Below are 27,928 nucleotides of genomic sequence, written 5' to 3' on the forward strand. Positions count from 1 at the left end.
GTTCATTTTAGTATTTAGATCGTTTTAAACACCAATTAATTTAGTAATTTGTCAATTTTTGGCTCATTTAGGAATCACCGTCTTTTGTCTGGAGTTCAATTTTAGCGTGAACGGATGTTTGGTCGCTGGACTTTTGGTCGCCGGATGTTTGGTCGTCGGACGTTTGGTCGCCGATCGTTTGGTCGCCAGACGTTTGGTCGCCAGGCGTTTGGTCGCCGGACGTTTGGTCACTGGTCTTTTGGTAGAACAGGTTCAAATGGTGATAGAGTTTACTGTTGAAACCAGCTCTCAAAATTATAATCATGAGAGAGTTTAATATCTAAGAGAGAGAGACTTTAATATCTAAGAGAGAGAGTTTAATATGTAAGTACTGTTTAATATCTAAGTACATTTGACCGGCGACCAAAAGACCGGTGACCAAAAGGGACCAAAAGACTGGCGACTAAACGTCCAAACACCATTTTTTGCTACCAGAAGATGCAAAATAGCAAGGAGCATTTCTTTAAAAAAGAAAATCCTCTTTTTGTGAATCCATTTCAACGAATAGAACCAAAAAATAAATAAATTTAGAAGATGAACAGGGTGAGTGTAACAGCCAGGTCAAGAAATAAAAGACGCTCCGGTAATTTACAGCTCTTTTATTAACTTGGACTTTATCCGAAAGGTACTCAACAGGTTGAACTTTTTGAATTTGACCTTTTTCCAAGTAATAAATCACAACTGACCAACATTACACAGCAGGATAATCTTTTTAAGGGCATGCAATTTCTTCTTGCTTTGATTTGAGCATGAAGAGAAGATCCTAAAGTTCATATTTCAATATTTTCCAGCCGGGTTTTAGCAAACAGACAACCTGGGGTCTTCAAAAAATACGTATAAATGACTGTAAAACCCTTAAGAGACGTTTGGATTTGACGCTGGACAATAAAGTTGAAATGAATTTGGACAGATGTGCTCTGGACAATACAGACAGACGGTCAACATTCAACTTATTGCTTCTCAGAAAATATACATTGTCTGGAGAGCTTTGTGGGCATTAAAGTTAACCATCCGTAAAGCTTTAAAATGAAATGAATGGCTATTTTCTGTCTCTTATCAAAAAGTGTGAGAATGAGTCTGTTTTATGATTGACTTGCATGCTTTGGACTTCCATAAATCCTGAAAAATACTTTTATATCAATTTAGTCCTGAATGTCAACACCAATGTAAACGTTTGAAAAACTTTAGTTGGATTTTTTTGTGGTTTTTAGTGCATACCTGCTTTAGCTATAGTTTAAACATGCTTAAATGCAAGATTCTCAATATAAAAAAAAATGTTTTAAAATATGTAAAGCACATTGTGTCAAAGTGGCGGCCCGGGGGCCAAATCTGGCCTGCTGCATCATTTTGTGTGGCCCAGGAAAGTAAATTATGAGTGCCGACTTTCTGTTTTAGGATCAAATTAAAATGGAGACTATATATGTGCATCAAATTTCCTGATTTTCCCCCTTTTAAATCAATAACTGTAATTTTTAATCCATATTTTCTGTTTTTAGTTAAAAAAATGTTCCAAAAACAGCTAAAATAAAGATTGTTTTAGGTCGATAAAAAAAACTGAATATCCAGGGCTTTTAATCCAGTTCTTTTAATCCATTTATAAAATAAAAATATCTAAATATTATATCTAAAATGGTCCACGTGAAATCAATTTGAAGTTAAACACTGTGAGCGCCTGTCTACTGCCAACCCCCCTATGAAACAAAAAATTTGACTCATAATTATCATTTCCCTCTGCAGAATTCTTCTTGGAGCTCCTGGAAAACACGGAACGCTCCCTTAACGAAATGTTTGTCCGAACCTACGGCAAGCCTTACATGCAAAACGCCGAAGTCTTCGAGAACCTATTCGCCGAGCTGAAGCGCTACTACACGGGCGGTAACGTCAACTTGGAGGAAATGCTCAACGACTTCTGGTCACGGCTGCTGGAGCGAATGTTCACGCTGCTCAACTCCCAATACGTCATCACGGAAGACTACCTGGAGTGCGTCAGCAAGTACACGGATCAACTCAAGCCCTTCGGAGACGTGCCCAGAAAACTCAAGGGGCAGATCACCCGAGCGTTCATCGCCGCTCGCACTTTTGTGCAAGGACTGTCCGTCGGGCGGGAGGTGGCCCAGAGAGTCTCCAAGGTAAGCCAAAGAAGGCCTAAGATGCAGCCGCCATTTTTATTTTGGTGCATCTGCAGATTTGAACACAGCTCGGCTCAATCTAATTTGCTATTTGTGATAGGGAGATTCTATTAAGTATCCAGTAAAAAACTTTAAAATAATTAAACATATTTTTTTTGTAAAGTTTTTTACTGGCTACTTAATAGAATACTAGTTAATAATAGTATAGAATAATAGTTATATATTTTATTCCCACAGGCCACTGTCCGTAATTGACTGATTGACAACCAATCGTTAAACAAGGGAACTTTTTTGATAGTTCGTCTATTGTTTTCTGAGGAAAATTCCATATTTTTTTGGCAGGCTATCAGAAATTATATAGTTTGTTTAAAGATTAAATAAGGAGGATGAATTTAGAAGCTAAAAAGGAAAGTGTAAATAATAAATGTTTCTTTTTAGATTCATAAAGAGAACAGAAGGCGTGTAAATAGCCAATTTTTTAAAGTTTTTTTTGGTTTTTAGGTTTGTTTGTTGTCCATGCCGCCTTTCCTCATGAGGATTTTGAGGATTTTTATGAAAAAATAGGGAAAAAATAGAAGAAAACACAAAATTTTAATTTATAGTTTAATAGTAAAAGAGATATTTTCACTATTTTTGGCCCTTTTACTGCCAATCAAAAGTTTTTTCTATAGTTTTGTGTACAAACACTATTTTCTGCAACTTCATAGGCATTTAATAACTAATAATGACATTACATAACTATATGCGTAGCATTTTCTTGTGCAGATGTTGCTTTTTTTTAAACTGTGACGTGAAATCAGGTCATGGTAAAAAGTGGTCAGTATTTGCAACCTTTTCCCCGAGCATGGACCAATTATAATTAAGCTGTACGTCCTTAATATTCTGTTTGATACAAAGTACTGATCTAATGCCTCTGCTGCTTCTATAACATTCTGCCGCGGGAGTGTTTGCACGTTTGATCATATAAGAGCTGAGATAAAAGGAAAAAGGCATCGGCAGAAAGGCTCCATTTACGACAAGTGACTTCATATCAGCCAATAGGAAAACTCTTGTATTTCCATTGGCCCAACAATGTTTGCTAAAAGTTTTAGCGGACACAAAATAGAGTGACCACAAAATTAACGACAAGTAAAGAAGAAAAATACATACTTCGTCAGGTTGTAGCATCTAAACATCAGGAGAAAGACAACCAATCATATTTGAGGGACAATTTAGAATATTTATTTAGCTTAGCATTCATATTTTTTAGCATGTGGGAAACCGGAGAAAACCCACGCAAACCCAGGGTGAACATGCAAGTGCCACACAATGAGGACCGACCTGGAATCGAACCCACGACCCCAGAACTGTGAGGCCAATGCGCTAACCAATTTGTAGCATGGATGCCTTTCCATTTAAATTGTGGAGAAATATAAATATTTTAGCAAAATCCCAAAAAGGACAGAACCTATATGAACAAAAAACATACCAAAATAAGATAATATCCTCGATTTTCATCATTTAAAGGCCATTTGTTTGCTCCAATTGATGAAAAAGGTACAAAAGGCTTTTCTTTGTTGTGAAAAGAACACAGAAGAACAGTTGAGATGAGCAGAAGTGTTTTATTATTCATAACCTGCCGTTCTTTGGCTCGGCCTTTTTCAAAGAACATAAAGGATTCCTCCTTTAGGCAATAGACGTGAACTTGGAATTAAAAGGTACATGACCGGAGAGGCAGAAGTGGAAGTACTTTGTATCAACTAAGACGCGGATTTTGTGAGCTGAAGCAAATAATCCAAACAATAGTTTGGATTTTATTTACTGCGCGCCATATGATTGCTGCTGCGCAGAGGTACAAAGGTACATGACCGGAGAGGCAGAAGTGGAAGTACTTTGTATCAACTAAGACGCGGATTTTGTGAGCTGAAGCAAATAATCCAAACAATAGTTTGGATTTTATTTACTGCGCGCCATATGATTGCTGCTGCGCAGAGGTACAAAGGTACATGACCGGAGAGGCAGAAGTGGAAGTACTTTGTATCAACTAAGACGCGGATTTTGTGAGCTGAAGTAAATAATCCTAACAATAGTTTGGATTTTATTTACTGCGCGCCATATGATTGCTGCTGCGCAGAGAAGACGACAATAGTGCCCAACTTAGAGGGAACATTCTCCCCTTGTGATTTCATCCAATAGGTCGCCCATTTAAACTGTAAATACTACACAAAGTACTACAAATATTGACGGCGATAGACGTCTAATCCACTTTGACTGGGAAATTGATTGAAATTGTCTTTAAAGTGGGAAATATTGTAGTTGGGCCACACTGCTTTAGCACATATTTTCTGTCAGTGTGGCTTGACGTCTGACCCGTGTCAACTAATGGGCCACTAATGCAGCGTTGGACCGAGGGGCGCCGTACGCGTCACTCAATAGCAATCGTTCAAGCTGAGTGAGTGACAGAATGGAGGCGCCAGAGCCAGAGGCTGCCATCGCCAATCTTCTTCCTCTGGCTTCTTTATGAGCCACGCGGTCATTCACCTTTTGCTTCTTCAACCTGACTTGTTCGGGCCTGAAATGATGGCTCTACCCTATTTTTATCAATAGATGTCATCATGGTGTGTGTGTGGGTGGGTTGAACCAGCTCAAAAAAATTAAGATATAAATGGTGTATAGAGTAGAGGGGCAGATTACTATTATTTACCTATGATTATTTTATTTTATTAGTTTGATTACAGAGGAAAAATGGGGGAAAAGAGCCAGAAATATAACATATTAACAGTTATTCAAAAACTTGAAGCCTAAAACACACATCTTAACAATATAGGATGCGCCATATCACGTCATTAGAATTTGTTTTTTAATTGTGTTTATTCTATTTTATTTATAGCAATTCAGGATGTTCTCATAGTTAGCTGGGATAAGGCTCCAGCACCCTTGCAAACATTGTGAGTAAAAGCAGTACAGAGAATGAATGAATATATAAAAATAATACTATTCAAATGTTGGCAACCTTGTTTTCAGTTACTCAAAAATACATATAGTATTTGTAAATTATTTATTTTGGTTTGGTTTCTGGTTGACTTAATGTCCATTTACTATTGATGATTGATTGTGACTCACTTACTATTGATCTTTGGGTATTTTTCATTATTCATTGGGTCTAATTAATAATTTTGGAGCAATTTAATGGGAAAAACTCTTGTTAAGTTCCCCCTAATAATATATTTTTTTCCTAATAAAATATGTGATCAGCAAAGGCCTAATAGCCCTCAAACACCCAATCCAAATACCTCCAAAGTCTTCATCTTTAATTCTCCTTTTAAGCAATTCCACCACTCTGGAAGTGGAAGACTACATTTAGAGAATATATGAAAAAAAATGCCACCAAAAGTAGCCCAGGAAAATCCGTTACTATACGCATATGTCAATGAAACCAGATATATGATCTCATCTTCCCATTGATTATCAAAAAAACTTTTCTATCCAGACCCAGGCAACCATTTAGATTGACGAATGTGGCGATTGAATCCACAAAGCTACCGTCAAGTCTTGGAGAACATCCCATCATGACTCCTCCGGTCTATTTTGCGGGAATGAATGAAACGAGTCCTTCCATTATCTCAACAATTGTCAAGTGTGATTAGATTCTGTTGAAAGGAACTCACTCCGTTTTTTTTTTCCAGGTGAGCAGCAGCCCGGCGTGTCTACGAGCCCTGACCAAGATGTCGTACTGCCCCTTCTGTGGGGGGATGCCCGCCATCAAACCCTGCAAGAACTATTGCCTCAATGTGGTCAAAGGCTGCCTGGCCAATCAAGCTGACCTGGACCCCGAGTGGAACCATTATATCGGTGAGAAATAACATCTTTTTTTATCATTGACGTGATTTGTGTTGCCGTGGGGGGGGAAAATGGAAGCTAATTTGAACGTCAATTAGCATTGATGGAACAAGCACACTTCACAGTTTATGGAGATGCTAATTAAACTGTGCTGCCTGTTGAGAGGGTTTGATATAAATAGATTTGATTGTACGGAAAGAATAGTTATGGTCAAATAAGATAAAGTTTTTGTTAATGGATTAATGGAATGGATTTTGGGGTTTTGGAAAGGAAGTTTGGTGGGAATTGAATGGGAAAATGGGCTGTTTTTTGACAAATTTTAGATGATTTGGTGGGTAGCTCACATATAACATGTGGAATATGATATTTAATTTGTCATATGTATAGTTTTTGAAGTCATTATTGTTTATTGTCATTTAGGGAGGACATTTTTATCCATTTTATCACATTTATTTTGCTTTAAAATGAGATTGAAGAATTCGGTTGGGGACAAAATGATTCTATTTTTAAAGTTATTTTCCTTTGTTCCCAAAGACATATTTGCATATTCGTTATGCCATAAAAAAATAAGTGTTATCCAAAATATGATTCCTACATTTAAATATTGAATCTCAGCAATTAACACCAAGATAAAAAATATATCCCAAAAAATACACTATATATTCCAGTTTTTGACATAAAATACATAGAAGAAATAACTAAAACTAGGCTATGATGGCTATAATGTAAAGAGCCAATAGGTGGAAATTAAAAATCCTTTAACTAAATGTTAATATAAGTGATTAAACTAAAGTAAAAAATGCTATAAACATGTTGATATTCTAGTACTTTCTGCTCAATTGCCCCAGCATACGAAATGAGCTATACATGTACATAATACTTCTCACTAGTGAAGCACATGACAGCATCTTAATATGAATCATAACAGATGGTCCATATGGCCATGCCCAATTCGTCTATTTCACTGTTTGTGCACAGTGAACTTGACTTTGCTTTTATTTCCTTTCTCAGACAAAAAAACTTTTAGTTTTTGTGTTGTTTTTGTTATTTTTTTGCCTTTCCCCATATCATTTTCTCATTGGAAACAATTTTCGTCTTTCCTAATAAGGATTTGTAACGAGTCTGGTTCTCCGCACGTCAACTTAAGCGCCGATAACGTGCTCCCCTTGTCAAGACAAAGAAAGCAAACATCATCATAACGTTTAAAATAGGAATTTAATATCGCATATCGCACGTGACTCCGGCAAGGTAGCGCATCGTGTTAAAGGCGCGAGAACTAAAAAAAAAAAAAAAAAAAAAAAGGGTGACGGCACTGACAGCAGGAGGCAAAGAAAACACTGAAATCTCTTCTCGGAAGCTCTTTCCTTGAAGTCGGAGCTTGTGAGGTTACTTCAGGTCGTTTGAGTCATAAAAGAAGAGGACAAAGTGTCAAAGTGAGCATGTTTTATCCGACAATCATTCAGCAGTGCACTTTCACAGCCAGACTACTTCTTACTTCTCATTCTGGTCTTCTCACCTAAAAGTATGTGGATGCCATGTTGACCTGTGTTAGAATGAGATGTTTTTTATAGTTATATTCTCAACTAGGAGTCTGAAAAAGTGAGGGAATGGAGATTAATTCTTTATAAATGGTGGTTTTGGAACCTGGTTTAGCTTCAGACAACTTTGGTTATTTGTTTACATTTTTTGAGTGGTGCATTGTGGGTTGTGTTTAATATCTAAGTACTGTTTAATATCTAAGTACTTTTTAATAGCTAAGTACTGTTTAATATCTAAGTCCTGTTTAATAGCTAAGTCCTGTTTAATATCTAAGTACTGTTTAATATCTAAGTACTGTTTAATATCTAAGTACTGTTTAATATCTAAGTACTGTTTAATAGCTAAGTACTGTTTAATAGCTAAGTACTGTTTAATAGCTAAGTCCTGTTTAATATCTAAGTACTGTTTAATATCTAAGTACTGTTTAATATCTAAGTACTGTTTAATATCTAAGTACTGTTTAATATCTAACTACTGTTTAATATCTAAGTACTGTTTAATATCTAAGTACTGTTTAATATCTAACTACTGTTTAATTTTTTTAAGTACTGCTTAATATCTAAGTACTGCTTAATATCTAAGTACATTTGACCGGCGACCAAAAGACCGACGACCAATCGTCCGGTCACGCATTATTTTTAACAAAACGGCAGATGTAGAGTTTGACAGGTCTTCAAAAATGACGATTTTTACCATTTTTGAATGAACAATTTGTCAAAATTATTATTTCCCTGTAGATAACGATGACCATGTATGTGGTCCTCAACAACGATAAGTTTTAACACCCCTGTTTTAAGTCCTCCCACGTATAAAGTATTGGACATCCGTGGTCGTTAAAGGCAGCAAACAAGTTCATATTTCAAACTGAAAGATTCCAAAGCCATAATTCCCCTTTGCCCGATCAATTGCCGTTCAATTTTTATGCCCTTAATGAATATGCATTTCCATTTTTTTTTTTTTTTACGGAACCTTGGAGTCTCCAGTTCACGTGTGAATTAAACGAACAAAATATTTTAATTGGCTTGTCTAATTATTCTCTTGCTCGGGGCCAAGAAAAACAAGCCTGCGTATTTCACAATGCGGTAAAAAAAAAAAAAACAAGTGAATAACAGCAAATGGGATTTTTGAGTAAAAAAAAAAATCAGCCATTTGCAATACAGATAAGTTTAAAATGTCATTTTTCCAGGAGCTGAATATACTGCATTTATTACTTGTCCAGTGAGAAGTGCTGGATGGATAAGAGTCGACTGTCGTTAATGTCAAGTGTCGTATTTTAGTTGAGTGATTGTTGTCTGGCGCCCTAAAAAAAAAGACGTCAGTTATCAGCGGTTGCCATGTCAAAGTTGAAAGGCTTCTACACTTTTTGCTAGGATTATTTTTTTAACTTTGCCGGTGGAGCAGAGGCGTAATCTCGATATGAACGACGAGTGCGCCATTGACATCAATTGGGTATTTGAGCCTTGCTGAATTTGTGGGAAAAATTTGAATTCTATATTTTGCCGTCTGTGCTTTTTGGATGATGTCATCTTTTACTTCTTAACAAGCAGGAGATGTCATAGGGAAAGTTTTAAAAAATGCTGTTTTATTGACTACAATGAGGTCTGATGAAGACAGGCTAAAAGATGCTTTCGCTATAATGAAGCTATGTTCCAAATAGAATGTCACTCTGAGGAGCCCAAATAGAGAGCGCAAGTGGTGTAGGAAATAAAATGACTTATTCTTATTTCATTGTTCAATCTGGAGAATGTAAGACTTGTGTCAAAGTGGCGGCCGGGGGGCTAAATGTGGCCCGTCGCATCATTTTGTGTGGCCCGGGAAAGTAAATGATGAGTGCTGACTTTCTGTTTTAGGGTCAAATTAAAATGAAGAGTATAGATGTATATTAAATTACTTGATTTTCCCCCTTTTAAATTAATAATTGTCATTTTTAATCATTTTATTTGTTTTTAGTTCAAAAATCCTTTTGTAAAATCTAAAAATTCATTAAAAAAAGCTAAAATAAACATTGTTTTAGACCTATAAAAAAAGTGAATATTCAGGGCTTTTAATCCAGCTCTTTTAATCCATTTATAAAAAAAATCTAAATATTATATCTAAAATGGTCCAGCCCACATGAAATTGAGTTGACTCATTGACCAATGGTCTTATTAAACCAATTTAATTGACTTTGAAAGATTACTTGATTGACAAATTATCTAATATAACCAAATTACAGTAATCACCCACCAATTTGCGCCTCAACTATCACAGATTCACTACATCACGGCTTAGATGTACCAAATATATATACAGTATATAAACAGGGATACATGTGTGGTCATATTTTAGTCTCTTAAATCGCTTTGTGTGTTCTCCCCATGTTGAAAACAAAATAATCCCATTCCCGTAAATCTTACAACAGATTAAGGGGCTTTTGCCAAGTAGCTCCTCGTTAATCCATTTATTCTCAGCGGACAACGAAAAATCTGAGCCGACCTCGCCTGTTCCAGCAAGACAACAATTGCTTTGTGCGTTAATTATGATAACAGATGCGTATTAAACAACATAATGAATGCCCCTATTTTTCTCATCCATAACTGTAAAAAAATACAAAAAAATGCTGCTATTGAACTCGTGTTTTGCAAAAGTCGAGGATTTACCTTTTAATGAAGGTGGGATTTAATTTAATTGCTAATTACAAGAGTCACAAAGCTGCAGCTGTCAGCCTTTCGGCTCTACCTAAGTGACTTGGAAAAAAAGAAGAAAATTGGGGAGCATATTTATCATCTTTGCTATTTATTTATTGTGCAAAATCCTTCGGAAAAGCATTTGCTGCTTGCTTTGCTGAGTGGAGAAACGTTAATCCTCCTCCGTTGTTAACGAGGGGGCGCTTCAATTAGCCGCACAAGCGTACACATCTAAGTAGGCTGGCCAATCACGGACCTTGACGGACTCGGTCCTAAATCCATTTAATGCCCGTATAGGGAACTTGTTGACGCCAGATGTGTATTCCCTAGACAGCTAATTTCTTTTTCCCATATAGTAGCCGAAATCACGTGTCATTACCTTAACTCACATGTGTCAAAGTGGCGGCCCGGGGGCCAAATCTGGCCCACCGCATCACTTTGTGTGGCCCAGGAAAGTAAATGATGAGTGGTGAATTTCTGTTTTAGGATCAAATTAGAATAAAGAGTATAGATGTATATTACATTTTCTGATTTTCCCCATTTTTAAATCAGTAATTGTCCTTTTTTAATCATTTTTTTCTGTTTTCAGTTCAAAAATCATTTTGTAAAATCTAAGTCATCCTTTAGTTTTAGGTAGAGCATCCGAATAGACCACAGGTGTCAAAGTGGTGGGCCGGGGGCCAAATCTGGCCGGCCGCATCATTTTTTGTGGCCCGGGAATGTGAATCATCTTTTAGGATCAAATTAAAATGAAGAGTATAGATGGATATTAAATTTCCTGATTTTCCCCCTTTTTAAATCCATAATTATCATTTCTAATCCATTTTTTCTGTGTTTTTAGTTCAACAATCATTTTATAAAATCTAAAAATATATATTGAAAAAAACCTAAAATAAACATTGTTTTAGATCTATAGAAAACTGAATATTTAGGTCTTTTAATCCAGTTCTTTTAATCCATTTATTTAAAAAATATATAAATATTATATCTAAAATGGTCTGGCCCACCTAAAATCACGTTGATGTTAGCCTTAACCTCTCAGACATATTTTTCCCCTCTCATTTTACTTGTATTTCACCTCTTTGTTGAGTCTCCTACACATCGAGTCTATGCTAAAAGTTAAACGTTTCTGTTGGGTGGCAAATATGGCCTCGCTCAAATGACCCTCCTTCCCAGCAGGTTTGAATAAGAAGCAATTATCAGCTCCAAGAACGAGCGGAGGTGGAAATCTAATTGCACGTTATTAATATTTCAAATAGATTTAGCCGACTCCCACTTTTTCCTGATGAAGAGAAACGCTAGTGGGGTATGGGAATTGAGCTAGCACACACACACACACACACATGTTAGATTCTCTCCTTGGTATTATTATGGGCCCGGTGTTTCATCTTAGCAAGAATTGCTCGGTGCCCACAGGAAAAATGGATTTGACTTGCACAATCCTCATTATACTTGTACATTGTGCCTTGGCCTTGCTTGTCAGCCATCTCATTAAAACAGGTAAATATCAATAGGAAACTCCACAGACACCAGTAAAGTTGTCCATATATTTGGTGAAAACACGCTAATATACGCACAATTTACAAAAAAGTACAGATTGGACAATGCTAGTTATTTTTGGTTGACATTATAAACGAGTACTAGAGTTGGATTGGTAACTTTAATCATATGTATTTGGTAGCAAGAGGGTGAGGATTCAGATAGAGGAAAAGCATAGTTACACATAATTGTGTACAACATGTTTTAGAGTTGGATAAAACTGGAACAGATATGCAAAGTCACTCTTCTAAGCTTATTCGCACAGAATCAACAGTAGCAGAGTACAACCCCTCGACTCCGTTTCCGGCCTGGTAAGCGCCGATAGCTCTTCCATCTTATCCCGTGATGGAATGGTTAGTCTGAAGCTCCGCCTCTTCTCCCGGCATATACATAAATGCATACATATTGCGTATGCATAGAAGTAGTGACTGATGTTCACTTTAGTGTAGTACTTGTAGTTCGCATAGTAATTAATTTAGATTTTAATATATTATACGATCATGAAACACACCAAAGAAACTCCACACCAGGCATAGAAAAATGTTATTGATAAAGAAAATGTAGTATGCATTTGAATGGATTGGTAACCAAGACCAAAATAAGTTTAATACTAAAACCCAAAGTAAAGTTTACAAAGGACCACCACCTCTGCCTTGATTCCACCTGAAAAGAGAAATACTGGCATTCTCATTTGCTTTTCTGACACGTCGATGTCTCCTAAGTGCACATCAATATCGATATGGATCACACAGTCTGAAAGTGTCTGCTGTGATGTTGAAAAAGCCGGATTTTACATTTTAACACAAAGTGCCGTGTGGTATATCGGTAAAAGGCAGGTTTGTTGTGTTTCTCCAGCATGGCGTCCGCAGCTCCCCATGAGGTGCGGCCTCTGATGTTGTCTTTAAAAGCCCTGGGCTCAGAATAGGACCTTTTTCTACCCGTACGCCTGTGTCTGCGTGATAAAAAGATTTCCCACAGCTGGAAGCGGGCCCATCTCCGCATTGATACTCGGAAAACGCTTGGTGGAGAGAGTCCAAATGTAGACTGGCCTATCGCAGTTAGGCACAAAAAAAACAACACTTTGATGGATTCGGTGATGCATTACGAGACTTTTTTGGGGGTAAAATATTTGAAATAGTTTAGCTCTCGGTACCTGATTGATATCGGAAGCTGTTGAAGGGAAAAGGAAAATAGACGAGGGTGGGTTCTGGAGAAAGCAGTATACTTGTATTAATATCAATACTTAGATTAGGGTATTATGTTTGTTTTTTTGATTTTCTGGAATATAAGTCGCACTTTTGTTCCAAAACTGAAAGTGTATATATATGTGTGTATATATATATATGTGTGTATACGTGTGTACATGTGTGTATATGTGTGTATATAGGTGTATATATGTGTATATATGTATATATGTGTTTATATATATACATGTGTGTATGTATGTGTATATATGTGTATATATGTATATATGTGAATATATGTGTATATGTATGTATGTATATGTGTATATATATATATATATATATATATATATATATATATATATATATATATATATATATATATATATATATATATATATATATATATATATATATATATATATATATATATATATATGTTTATATATATATATATATATATATATATATATATATATATATATATTTATATTATTGATTTTGACAGTCTTCTACTGCGACTTTTGAGGATTTTTTGAGTATCAGTTATATGAAAAATATCATACACTTAAATGTGACTGATTTTATAGGATTTATATTTTTGCTTTCAATTTGATTTTGATCCACTGGTTCCCTGCGCAACTGCCATTTAAATGCCAGTCTTGCATTAGCATCCACCCCCTATGGGCTTTAGTGGGCATTTAAATGGCTCAATTATCCTCATTTTGAGCTTTTCCCGGTGGTGGAAGCGCGAGTGGCTTTGATTTTTGGATGTCACCCGAATCTTTTTCCTTATCACCGTGCCAAAATGTCAATGCGTTGCCTTGAAAAGGCCCGTAATTAATGTCAATGGAAAGAAAAGTTAGCGTCCTGATTCAATGAAGCTTTGGCTCATGCCCACCCGATGACATTAATGAGGCGTTGACCTTCCCGCGGCGCTCGCAGCCTCTGCCAATCGCTACTTGGCGTTTTCATTAAATCAATGACTCATCAGCGTGTTTTGGTCGCGCCTGGCCAAATGGAATCTGCTTGATGTGACGGGGTCATTCAACATAAAGATTTAATTTACCCCAAAAGACCACCATGCCACCCTGCCATTGCCTGGATAGGCTCCGGCACCCTCCCTGGAGGATAAGATGAACAAAAAAATGAACAGATCGTCTAATAATTGGCTTCTCTTGACTGGGCAGAGACGGATTGCCACCATTCCTCCCAGTTTAAAAAGATGAGACAGCTATTATTAATTTTAAATATAGAAAAGGAACAACAAATGCAATCTTTTAGAATTTACTATGCCGGGAATTGACTACTATATTTTTATATTACTTATTTAATAGCTAAGATTGTGCAATATTTTAGATTTTACCATGCCAGGATGTAACTTTGGATATTTTTTACTCTTTTATGGTTTTTTTTACTGGCATATATATATTTCAACAAAATGCCTATTCATTTATATATCTATTCATGTATTTATTTATTAACGTACTTATTAACTATCTATTTATGTCTAAAATGTCTTTTTCTGTGTCTGTATTCTCATCCTCTTGCTACAGTAACAATGAAATTTCCCAATCCAATACTCTCCACTTTTCCTTCCAGAATACATAAAAAGTATTTAAATTCACACAAAAATCAAACTTCAACAACTTTTTGCATTAAACGTAGAGTTAAAATCAAATGAAATCAAAGAAAGACATTTCTCTTGAATCCAATCTTGGCACACTTTATAATATATTCCTGTTAATGTGTCCCTATATCATAGCAACCTGAGACTGTTGATTGACAGCCCTTAAACATAAAGCCTTTCAAATCTATCCCCGACAGACGCCATGCTTCTGGTAGCTCTCCGTCTGGAAGGACCTTTCAACATCGAATCCGTCATGGACCCCATCGATGTCAAGATTTCCGACGCCATTATGAATATGCAAGACAATAGTGCTCAAGTCTCCTATAAGGTATGTATTGTAAAACCTGTCTTTTCATCGTAAAACACCCACCTTTCCACTTTTAAATGTATTATTTTACACACATTTTACATCTGAATATAGTATTACATGTAGGAATTATGGTTAGATAATGTGACGGTCCATGTGCATAAAAAAAATACAGTTCAGAGCCAGCTTTATTCATTTTTTTAATGGAATTGTTTCCAGATTTATGGCAAGCCTGTGACAGATTCTATAAAAAAAGCACATTCCACCCACTCTTAGTTAAAGAACATGCCAGATTGATTGTAGATTTCAGACTTTTGTTCATGATTTTTTTAATCCTACACACAATGGGTATAAAGTAAAAGATGTAGTGATACCAACAAAAAAAAGTTTTTTGAAAAGTTTTACGTGCAAATGACAAAGTTGTCAAAATGAACTGCGTTAAGCAAACAATGCCCCAAAATGGAAATGCTTGTCACGTAGACGTAGCTCATTATCTTGAATGGCGTACCTGCCACAAAAGCGCCCGCTGTCGTCGTTTTCTGTCATTTGGGGGACTTTTGTGTCCTTCATTTTCACAACAATGGGAATGACTTTCAAAAGCTTTTATTTTGAGGTAAACTGTAGAAACCTTTACGTCGGAAAATGTAGACAAGGAGTCAAAAATGATGACATTTTTGGGGGGGAAACGGAACATATTTGGTGCACAAAAAAAGTACACAAATAAATAGTAACTTTGTCAAAGCAATTTAAAACTACAAACAAATCCCCCAAAAAAATAATGTTTTACAAATGAGGAAGGCTCTCTGAGCTCTTTATCTTAAATTATCTTAAATCATAAACACAAACCACTTTTAAAATATACATCATCTTATTTTTTTTTTAGTTAAAATTTAGTTAATTGCTGTTGAAAGCTTATTTTTCCCAGAAATCCCAAAATATGCGTTATTCCTTACATTCTCTATGGGGTTTAGTTTAGGTGCTGTACCTTTTTTTGTCAATTTTTCATACTATGAAGTACTTTTTATTGAAATTTGTATTTTTAAGCATCAATTGCCATCAGTGACAAGACAAACAATCTAAATTTGTCCTTATGCTAAACCTTTATTTAAGCTAAAAAGTGGCACAACAACAAAAGCAACTATGATAAATAATTTAGTGAGTTTTTATTTCTGTGCTATTTATCAGTTGCTGTTGACAGCCTTGTCAAAACAGTGGGAGAACTGCTATTTTTTTAATTGTCTTATTATTTTAACACTCTATCTCCCTGGGATCTTTATTTTTTTTACATAAAAGATACTTCTAAGGTTAAAAGGAAATTCCGGTTCAAAACATTAAATCAAACTGGCATTTTCAATGTTTATAAGAGGTTAAAAAAACCATTCAGACAGCTTGATATCGATATTTATAGCCTCTATTTATCACATAGGTTGTTAATATACGTGTTGTTTTTCCAAAAACTGTAAAAGCTAAAATAACAGCACGGCTGAATCACCGTCAGAGCGTCACCGTGGTTACCCAATTCCGTGTGTGGTGTTGAATGAATCGCAACGTCTCAAAGAAAACACTGCGTTTTTTCTGGCATTCTAAAAAAAATCTTTTCAATGCCTGACTGTTGGATGCCCATGTTTTTTTTATTTATTTTTTGGGTAATTGCAGGCTTTTCAAGGTTGCGGTCAACCAAAACCCGCCGGAATGAGCAGGTCCGCTCGCGGCGTTCCGGTGGTGTTCAACGTACGTTTCAGGCCGTACAACCCCGAAGAACGTCCCACCACGGCAGCTGGCACCAGCCTCGACAGACTGGTGAGGGCGGCGTTTGCTTTTTCCGGCCATGCATCAACACCATTTGTCTTTTTTTGTTTTTTTTTTGCTTCTGACACCCTTGATTTAAAAGCGGCTTTTTGCCAACAGCCATTCGTTTTGCGTTCTCATCCCGTTTATATCGATCGGCGTTTGTCGGGCGGCCAACCGTCTCTTTCGCCAAACGTGACATCCCTACACTCGAATGGAGGCCGTGTTCAGTGGAGCGACCGTGGCCTTCGTTTTATTTTATAAAATATAGGCAGGGTGTTTGCGGGATTGGAAACAGATTGGAGCATTTACAGATTTGACCTTGAGAGCGAGAGCTAAAAATGTCAATCTTGGGGGTAAAGGTCAAATGTTGACAGCTAAATGGAGCTAATATTTTGCAGGAAAGACGTTTTTGTAGCCAAAACATCACATTTGATGTCTATTTCCGTATATTAGATTAGATTAGGATAGAAGAGATGAGACTAGATGAGACTAGATGAGATTAGATGAGACTAGATGAGACTAGATGAGACTAGATGAGACTAGATGAGACTAGATGAGACTAGATGAGACTAGATGAGACTAGATGAGACGAGATGAGACGAGATGAGACTAGATGAGACTAGATGAGATTAGATGAGACTAGATGAGACTAGATGAGACTAGATGGGACTAGATGGGACTAGATGAGACTAGATGAGTTGAGATGAGTTGAGATGAGACATATTCAGGAAATTTCTTGGTTACAGATGTTAACAAACAAAACATTGTCCATTAATGTCATCATTTGCCTGTATAATTTAACGCTAAATCGCCATTTGCTTCATTAACTCATTCATTCATTCGTTTTTCGACTTGTTTGAGTACACGATTAATTACTAAGTCTGTTTTTTCCCGTTTCTCCCTGCTGCAATCCAGAGGATTATTTGGAAAACCATGCAACACAGTGTAAGAGTTTTTAATTTTTTTTGTTTGAAGGTCGGCATTTGTACCATTGTTTAAAGTGACAGGAATATATTTAATGTGGAGCTTTGTTTGTTTTATACTCAAACAGACCCTCTGATTTTCCCTTTTCCACCCATATAAACCGGGTTGCCAAATCCTGAGCTCTCTCACGTGTGGCTTTCCTAAAATCCATAGCCGAGTTGATATATCTTAACTAAAAGCCGAGCAAATAATGATCCTGGCGATACGCCGCATCACCCGTGAATTTGATGAAGGATTGAAAATATTTAGCTTTTACAACCGGCTACCGCTTCCCGACATTAATTAAGTCGTTAACTCATCAAGGATGACTGGCCCATATGCCATCACATCCTCATTTGGTATCACCAAGCCATCTATTCTAGAAATATATCCCCAGTACGGGAATCTGTGGGTAATAGAACGGGCGACAAATCTTGGACGTGACCTGGCCTGACAGAGCGCCGCGCTCAGCAGCTGCTCTAATAGTACGACGATGCATGGCGGTGTCCAGGCGGGCGCTCATGAATAATCAGCCTGCATTCAGACCCAAGAAAATTGCAGAAACAGACAGGGAGTGTCTTGAACATGAGATCGACTCGACAAAAATAGCTCGCCTCTCCAGCCATAGGTGACACGTTGTAATAGAATACGTTTAAAAGTCTGACGCTATCGTCCAATCGCGGGCCAGCCGGTTGAGTTCAAACTATCAAACGTGACCTTTATTGATTCTTCTGCAAGACGCTTGATGGAAAAAATATTGAAGTCCGTTAATGGTGTTGGAATTGTTTTTAATGTCGGCGGAGGTCGTATTTAAAACCCTGTGCACATCTGCTGTGATTTCACCCTGGTCGCCTGGTGTATTTGCAGCTACTTAATATTAAACAGCTAAGATTAATTGTAGCAAGGTTATTGCAAGTCAGGATATACTTGAAACTGTCCCCAAAGTCGCACGCTACCAAACTCCCTATTCATTCATTTAGAGAGTATAACATTATAGTGTACTACTAGTGGCAACACTTTGACTACTATCACTACTAATACTCTACAATAGTACTTCCAAAACCATAAACTACTGTTCTGCAAATGCAATATTCCTTCCTTTTTGATTGCCTTGCCAAAGACGACATTCAACCTACACTTTTAACTCCAGAATTTAACCCCTTACCTTTTAAACCAGTTCTATAGATGCCAAGACCGTTCTCAAGACTTAAGGTCGGTGGTCTCTAGACCACATTTTGTTCTCAACTCCAACCTTAACATAAAAATTCAAATAAAACTCAAAATGAAGTCCAAGGTACTTCAAACTTAGAATTCAAACAACATAATCAAATTCCAGTTCCCATAAAATGTTGAACTCAGACAACTTAACTAAATACTGGTCTCACGAACCCTTCCCACTTAAAGTACTAAACTATATGTGTCTACCTACCAAATAATACTACCTACAAATATACTAAACGCACATCCTACTACACTTTTTGTACCCCCACCTAATCTAAAAACATAGTCACCAACTTTTACAAATCTAAGCTCCTCCTCAACCCAACCCATGCTATCCTGCCCAAGTTACTACTATGTACCTGTTAATCCTGATCAAGTACTTTAACTAACCTACACATTTAGTATTTGAGATGATTCTCACACTACACCACCTATATATACATATCATTTAGCTTCTAGATCCTGCTAAAAAATGCTTTAGTTTTCCTATTTCAATGCGACATGCTATTCTATTTCATATGCTATTTCTGTATTTTAACGATTTTACAAAGTATTAAGATGCCAGTCCAAAAGTTGCAGTGGCAGTTACAGTTCCTTGAGGAAAATATGACATCCTTTTGTTGTTCTTTCTCTCCATTACAAATGATGTGTCACACAGTCCAGCGGCTGCTTTGTGCAATCATTAGTGGAGCAGAATGTTTGTGGTAAAAACAGATTCCGGGTGCCAAGCGTATCTTTGTTTTCCTTCTTTTTACGTACCGATGCACAATAATTAGCTGTTCCGCCTGGTGCAAAGTCGACACGGGTTTAGCTTGCCCTTTGACGACGACGTCTTTTGCTCAAATGTTCAAGCGTACGTTTGTTGGCGAAGGGATATGGGAATGATGGCGGGTGGGAGGGGCTTGAGTGGTGGTGTCTACCTCCAGCTCAATGAGCCACGATGCTTTAATTGCTTGACATTCTGTCAGAGCACGCACACGTCTCCCTCCCCCGAGCAGGGCCACAAAATGAGATCAGCGCCAGTCCGAAGTGGCTTTGAAGGCACAATAGGCTGTTGAGATGAGAGACGTTTCATAGATTAGATGAAAAACGCTTCATTTTGCTAGTCAGAAGGTCTCTTGTGTCCTTTTGTAAGATACTTTGTTTAACAATCTATGTGGTGACATAAAAAGTCGACTCTAGTTTGTGATTTTATCAACTCGTTTGACCTTAATTCAATGGAGACGGGATTTATGTGTACAGTTCCAAGCTGATTACAAGCTTGACAGGTCAGTTTTACCCTGTTTGGGTCTCATTTGATACGTTGACCAATCAGTTTTGACTGGAGTGATAAGTGACAACTGGGTATAGAAGCTCTTGTCTTAGTTGTATTGACAGTTTTTCCTGTTAAAATTGGATTGGACGCAAGTTCACCTTGAATATTTTGAGGTTTAAGGCATATATTTTTAGCATAAAGTTGTGATCCGACTACAATTTTTCAGTGATTCCAACTTAAAAGCTTCATTTTTTTGGTGTTTTCTTTTTACTGTAGGGCAAGGGTGTCCGACTGTTGGTTCGCGGGCCGCTTTAACGTTAACTTGACTTCACGTGGACCATTTTAGATATAATATTTAGATTTTTTTATATAAATGGATTAAAAGTACTGGATTAAATCCCTAAATATTCAGTTTTTTATAGATCTAAAACAATTTTTTGTAGCTTTTTTTAAATGTATTTTTAAATTTTACAAAATGATTTTTGAACTAAAAACACAGATTTTTTTTTACTAAAAAATGACAATTATTGATGTAAAAGTGAGATAATCGGGAAATTTGATATATATCTATACTCTTCATTTTAATTTCATCCTAAAACAAAAAGTCGACTTTCCTGGGCCACACAAAAGGATGCGGCGGGCCAGATTTGGCCCCCGGGCCACCACTTTGACACACTGTAGGCTCTTTGTGTTATTTTTTTATTGTTTTTGTAAACAAGCATGATCCCCTCTTGATGATTTTGACCTCAAAGCAGTGGTGAAAGCTATCATTGCAGACAAATTATAGTTCCTTTTTCATTGGTAGAGATGTAATTTAGTGCAGTCTCTGGCTGACTGCCTTCATGCCACGCTTTGCCATGTTAAACAATTTTTTTGGTTGAAAATCACGTTGTCAGGAAAGAATCAACGGCGACTATCAAACATGTATTTAGGAAACACACCCCGAGGTTTGTCCAAGCTCCCCACTGCAATTTAAAACGTCAAACAAACGGTTCAGGAGGCCCTTTTAGAATTTTTTTTCTTAAAAACCCACGTGTTCTGACTCAAAAAAGGTCAGGACAATTGCGGATTAACAGCATTTACTTAACTCCATCTTCGAAAGGATTTTGCTCATTAACGGTAAAACTTTTTCTTAAGTTCCGTGTCGCTGCGGTTGTTGTTTTTTTACTTATTTTTTTCTCCCCCAACCCATTAAAAACAAAGTTAGTCACCCCTTATGCCACCACCACCCACACTTAACCAGATGCTTTGTGTTGAAAAATAGAAAACATGTGTTTCTAACAGCAATATCCAAACGTGTATGGGCCACACTTTGGCCTTAAGTAAAAAAAAAAATACATATTTAAGATATACCTTCTACTGTTACACAAATTACTTTGCGCAAAAATACCGAATTCCAGAAAGTGTAGGCGTAAAAATACTTTTTTCATTGACTTATAATTGCAAAAGACAAACTATATGTCATCTAACAATGCAATTACTTGTTTTGGATGTAATTTTTCCGTTAGACACAGAAAATGCAGACCGTATTTTTATTTATTTTTGTTTTTTTTATGACGATGGATGGCACAATTCTGGCAACATTTGTAACAGACTTTCCGAACGACTTTTTTCGTTTAATCACTCGCATTGAGTTTGAAAGGATGCAGAATCTTAACTTAAAATGGAAATATAGCTCAGGGGTAGGGAAACTATGGCTCAGGAGCCACATGTGGCTCTTTCCATGGGTGCATCTGGCTCTTCGCTAACCTCTGAGCTAAAATATGGAACAGAACTGAGATACTACATCCAGTACTGCTCTAATCTTCTTTTTTTGCATTAGACTACAAGAATGCATACTCTCATTGATTAGAAACTGCATAAGAAGTATTATTTTTTTTCCACTTTAAAAGTAGTGAAATTACAAAAATAAAAGACAACCATTTACATGTATTTTGACTTTTAAATTCAGAGTATGCTCTCAAGGAATAACATTAGAAAATATGAATTGTTTATGGCTCTCTTTGTGCACTAGCTAATCAATGGCCTACTTAATTATTCATTAACATTACATTTACATTCCTTTTTTTTAAGTTAGAATGCAATTTTTCTCAGCAGGAAATACCGAATAAAACATCCAAAAATGTGGTTTGTGAAGTCAGTACAAGTAAAAAAAATAAGGGAACCAACCAACCACTCTTTTCCCAAACATTTTGACCCTGACATTATAAACTGCAGTTTCGAAATATCCGCCATTCTTGCACTGAATCCAGTTTAACGAAAGCAAAATAGGTTGTTGCACCTAACCTGGCATATAATTATGGACATTCCTTAGATTGTAACATACTTTTTCATCGACCGCGAGAAATAACTTGGATATGAGAGCACGTGTGTGGTAAATGTGGTGGTTGATTTAATGGAGGCTCTTTATTTAGCTTTATTATTCAAGTCATTTTACCTCTAATTGCACGGAAATGACCACTTTTTAAATGAGGGAAGTCGTCAATTACATCTGCAGCATTTCTATTTTAAACATGGATGGAGAAAGTAGACATTGTTGGGTGCCATTGACGAATTCAGGCGTCAATAGCGTTGTAGTTTGAGCAATAAATTGAAAGTATGTCATTGTCAATTGTAGAAAATGAATGAAATGACTCTGAATTTTATGGATGAGCGTCCTCGTCGCAGTCACAGCCTACAGATAATGATGCACATCCATCACTAGCGTGGAAGTCTGAAATGAAAAGAATGTAGAATGGAGTTTTTGTTTCCGAACAAGATCAATATCGCCCGTATTGATTGGTGTACAGTTACATCTCACAAAAGTCTACCTTAAAGGTCAACTGTACTTAATGTTGAACTTCTTGGTAAGCCATAGTTTGACCATATACACTTAAATGTTTGACCAAGAATAAATATCAGACCTAAAAGAATAAATAAGACAGATGTTTTAAGACTTTTTTTGAACCATTGAGTTGAATGGGTGAGAGTCCCAAAACTTTTGACAAAATGCACTTATTTTGTCAAAAGTTTTGGGACTCTCACCCATTCAACTCAATGGTTAAAAAGTGTCTTAAAACGACTGAATTGTTTTTTTTAGTCCTGATATTTATTATATCTATATTTATATTATCTATATGTATTTATTCAGTAAGCAGGAGAGAAAAATACTACAAAAAAGATAAGTTCACAGAATAGCAACAAAATAAAATGCACTTTAGCAAAAACTTTTAAAAAATACTAATAATACTTTTTTAAAAACAAATCTTTAGCAAAAGTCTCTTTTATTACCGTCCATATTGTCATTGACAATAAATCTGCTGTGTGTATTACATTAAAAAAAATCCTTGCTATAATCTTTAGTTAATTCCAACCCATTTCATAGCCAAGTGAACACATTTTTTAAAATATATTTAAATGCTTTCAATATTTAGCAAAATAGAATGGACACTGATTAAGTTAATGCCATTTAGCATGGTTAAAACACAAAATAATCACATGCCAAAGGAAAACTCGGCCATGTTTTGAAGTCCTAATCAGCAACCATAGTCCAGTCGCAGGTCCTGCAAGTAGATCATTCCCAGCAGTCATTGCACTAATGATGCACATTGGCCCTTAAACACTTTTGGCTGTCTGTCTTCTACCCGAGGGGGAGCTCTCTCCACGTGTCCCATTGATGACGGCTCTGTTCTCCCTACCAAGCGAAGCCTCTCTTTAATCATCCCTCTTGTTCAAACTTTGGCTGTCGTGGCCCCGGGCGAGTCACGAGTGCCAACTCTCCACTGATTCATCAATATTCTGTCATTTTTATTTCCTGGCCGCGGGATCTGCGTGCGGTACATTTTCTTCACAGAGATGGACCGCGTTGGGGTTGCTGTCGCGGAACCTAACCAATGGTTGGAGGCCATTTTGATGTAAAACACAAAAAATGGATATGTGCAAGGTCAAGTTCGCGTAATGTGACATAATGGGGGGGGGGAAAGGGTGATTTGTCATCTGAGGGAGGACAATTAATTAGTCAATGATGAGGTTTAGGATGATAAAAGAGGGATGGAAGACTATCTGCGTAATAAGAATTCAACTTTGCTTAATGTGACTCAATGGAATATCATTTTTTAAAATGGGAATGACCATATATAAATCATTTTTTTAGTTTGGCTCAAGAGTCCAGAACTCACAAAATAGGACTAGCCGGGACCACAAAAGTTTATTTTAAAATAATTCATATGTATACCGTATTTCTGCACTATAAGGCGCACTGGATTATAAGGCACACCTTCAATTTATGACACTTTTTACATTTTTTCCATATACAATAATCTTTAAGAATATCACAGATTAGAATTTCATGGCTTTACTACATCGCAGAATTTAATTTTCTGGCAGAAATGTTTTTTTATTACATTTATTTTGTGTAAGTTCATAAAAATGTGAAAATCCACGTTTAAATTTGCAAGTTTGCTAATAGGATTTAGCACTGAAGTAAAAAAAAAAACTGGATTAGTGTTCTTAACGTCGTTTTGGGAGGATTGACAAAATAACTACAGTATTTTCACGACTATAAGGCGCACCCTCAACAAAGGATACATTTTATTGTTTTTTTTCCATATATAAAGCACACTGTATTATAAGGCGCCCTGTCTATTTTTAAGAAAATTTCAGACTTTTAAGTGCGCCTTATAGTGCGGAAAATACGGTATATTGTGAAAAAATTGTGTTAAGGATAAGTGATTTGCAGCAGTCCTGAAATGTGGGTAGTAAAATTAATCAAATATAGCGCAAAATCCCAAAAAATATCGTCATTTTATAGTGTTGGACGTATCAAAACCACCAAGTTGAAAGAATAATAATCTAAAAGAGGCTTTTGTTGACTTTGGCCTAATTACTGGTATCATATGTACTTTATTTACCTTTTGGCTTACAGTTTTTATGTTGTCTAAAAATACTGTTGTGCGGCAAATGTGCAGAAAAACGAACAGCGTTATGATTTAAATTGCCCTGCAAAATCCGAACAGCTACTGACGTCAGCAGATCACAAATAATGAATATAGTTATTTCACACTTGAGCGCTGGACTGGCACACGGCGACCCGGTACGCATGTACAAGCAAATTAATTAAACAATTATTTATAATATGGCCGCTCTAGAGTGAGTTATAGTGCTCACTCTGAATCCAATGTGTTAATCCCATTCAAATTAAAGGCAAAGGAAAGAAAAAAAAGGCTTTTAGTATTGTTAGTCGTCTTCTATTTTTGGGACCCGACATTTTTTTTTGTCCTTTTTGTGTCTATTTCAACACCGAGATTTGCCGTCACATTAAATTAAGGTTGGAGTGAGTCATTCTCTGCTACAGAGTTGAAAATGATGTTGTGTCTCATGGGTGTGACAGGATTTGCCATTCAAAATTGTTATTGAATGTAGAATGAGTTTGACAGCAAAGTCGGGCGATGACGGTGCGCCAACCAATCCAATCTTGGCGCGGGCTTTCTTTGAGGCAGCACTTTTTAATCACATTGTGTGACAAGTGATAAATATGTATTAGTTCAAATGCACTCATTGAATCGGGATCGTACACTTTTGGAGGATCGGGTGGGATGAAGCCATTTTTCATGTTAGAAAAAACAAAAAAAGACGCAAAGTTTATTTTGTAATTTAACTTTTAACCCCAAATTTTAAGCACACAAAAATTTTGCTAACTCACAACTGCCAGTAGATGACAACAATGGCCATTTTTTTTGTATTATTTAGCTCAATTTGTGTACTTAGATATTAAACAGTACTTAGATATTAAACAGTACTTAGATATTAAACAGTACTTAGATATTAAACAGTACTTGGATATTAAACAGTACTTTGATGTTAAACAATACTTAGATATTAAACAGTACTTAGATATTAAACAGTCCTTAGATATTAAACAGTACTTAGATTTTAAACAATACTTAGATATTAAACAGTACTTAGATTTTAAACAATACTTAGATATTAAACAGTACTTATATGTCAAACAATACTTAGTATTAAACAATACTTAGATATTAAACAGTACTTATATGTCAAACAATACTTAGTATTAAACAGTACTTAGATATTAAACTATCTCTCTTAGATATTAAACTTCTCTCTTAGATATTAAACTCTCTCTCATGAATATAATTTTGAGAGCTGGTTTCTACAGTAAACTCTGATCTATTGTTCTTCAAAAATACCCCAAAAAACAAAAAAATACTAATCTTTATTGCTTTATTTATTCATCTCTGAAACACTACAATTTTGTACAAACTACTTTTTCTCTACTAACGATTAGTTAAAAATGTACAAAGGAAAAATCCAATCTTTTCCAGTTAAAATTGGATAGTCCAAGTCTTTTCCTTGAATTTGTCAGTCTCTTTGTATGTATCGATATAGAAACAATGCTCTGTGGTTCTCGGAAAACCTTTCAACAGACCAAGTTGCTTTATTTAAATCCGCTAACTTAGCAAAATAGCACCCGCGGCCTTGAAGCTGTTCATTTGTAGTCTCGGAACAACAGTAGAACTCGATAAAATAAGACCGGACAGCTGACACTCTGCCATGTTACCCAACACGTCAAAACAAATCAGCGTTCAAAAGACCAAGGAAATTCCGCATCGGAATTTATCGTCCAAGTTAATCGAGATTTATCTGAATAGTACCCGAACTAAAACTGTGAAAAACTAGGTATGAACTCCACTTTAAGTTTCTGACCACTATAATTGAAACGGAGAAAAGAACACCGAAAATGTGTATTGTAGGGGAAACTATTTTAACGCAGACTGACCTAGTACTTGCCAGGGAAAACAAGTGGATGGAGGAGCGGCCTAACCCTGGCGGTTTCCGTGGCCAGGCCCGCCGTGGACTCTGTGATTAAAAGGAACACTAGCTCATTTAAGTCCAACTGGCAGTCGCCATTTAAAGTCAGTGTCAAGCCAGTGGGACATCCCTAGATACATGGCCCTTTAAATAGCCATTGAAAACGGCGGGTTGCCAGATGGAGACACGTTCGTCAGGGTCATGCGTCAGGTTTTCGTCAGATACCCCGAAAACTTGTTCGTAAAAAAAGTACTTGAGTCTACTTGGGTTTACCGCAAAGTGGTTTAGATCTATAAATCGTGATAGGGCTCACGTAGGCAGAATTGCGCAGATGGTTAGACTACGTCAATGGCGTGACATCATAACGGCTAGGCAGGATGTAATTGGCTGATGAGTTATGAGCAGAGGAATAACTTGAGGCTAGCGTTCACCATGAAAAATGGGTTTGTACGTAAAGTCTATTGAAGAAGGGAATTATTCTGGATTTTAAGATAGTGTGAAGAATATAAGTTTTTTTTGGGAAGATGGCTAATTTGGTGAAAAGTTATGGTAGAGTAAGAGAAGATTTGTAAACGGCACGGAGAAAGATTTGACCTCGTAACCTCGTAACTTTGAAGTAGCTGAGCAAACCGCTAAGCCAACCACGCCGCCCACATTGCAAACAGATGGGCGCCAATTGGAAAATACATCCAAATCAAAGCGCTTTTAATCCATGACAAGATGCTCGATATGCTAGATGGGATTCCTCAAGAGGACACCCACAGGAAAGCATTTTTTTTTAACAAAATAACAGGAAAAAATTGCCATCAGCCAGACACTTGTGATTGATTGACTGTCATAACAATGTAAGATTGTCTAATGTCAGTGCATCAATATTATTCTTTCATTATCAACTCTGCTTTTTTTGTTGGGATCGCAGGGCGCTGGAGACTATCGAAGCAGAATCTTATAATGGCATTTTAGATGGCTGACTTTGACTTCCATTCTCAAAAATATGATTGAATTGATTGTTTTTATTGCCATAATACAAATATGA

General features: G+C 36.5%; 1 protein-coding gene across 4 annotated transcripts in view; it reads left to right on the forward strand.

The window, feature by feature from the left end:
- gpc6b (glypican 6b) overlaps window positions 1-27,928 on the forward strand; it is a 79,272-nt gene that overhangs the window by 41,188 nt on the left and 10,156 nt on the right. For 3 of the 4 annotated variants that reach the window (XM_077727925.1, XM_077727926.1, XM_077727927.1), the window contains 5 exons: window positions 1,777-2,168; window positions 5,834-5,999; window positions 14,743-14,873; window positions 16,509-16,652; window positions 17,559-17,588. In XM_077727925.1, the coding sequence (XP_077584051.1) occupies window positions 1,777-2,168; window positions 5,834-5,999; window positions 14,743-14,873; window positions 16,509-16,652; window positions 17,559-17,588 (863 nt within the window). The remainder of the gene's footprint in view (window positions 1-1,776; window positions 2,169-5,833; window positions 6,000-14,742; window positions 14,874-16,508; window positions 16,653-17,558; window positions 17,589-27,928) is intronic. The other variant, XM_077727928.1, reaches the window with a different exon arrangement.

This window comes from Stigmatopora nigra, chromosome 11, assembly GCF_051989575.1.
Source record: "Stigmatopora nigra isolate UIUO_SnigA chromosome 11, RoL_Snig_1.1, whole genome shotgun sequence".
NCBI classification, from domain to species: Eukaryota; Metazoa; Chordata; class Actinopteri; order Syngnathiformes; family Syngnathidae; genus Stigmatopora; species Stigmatopora nigra.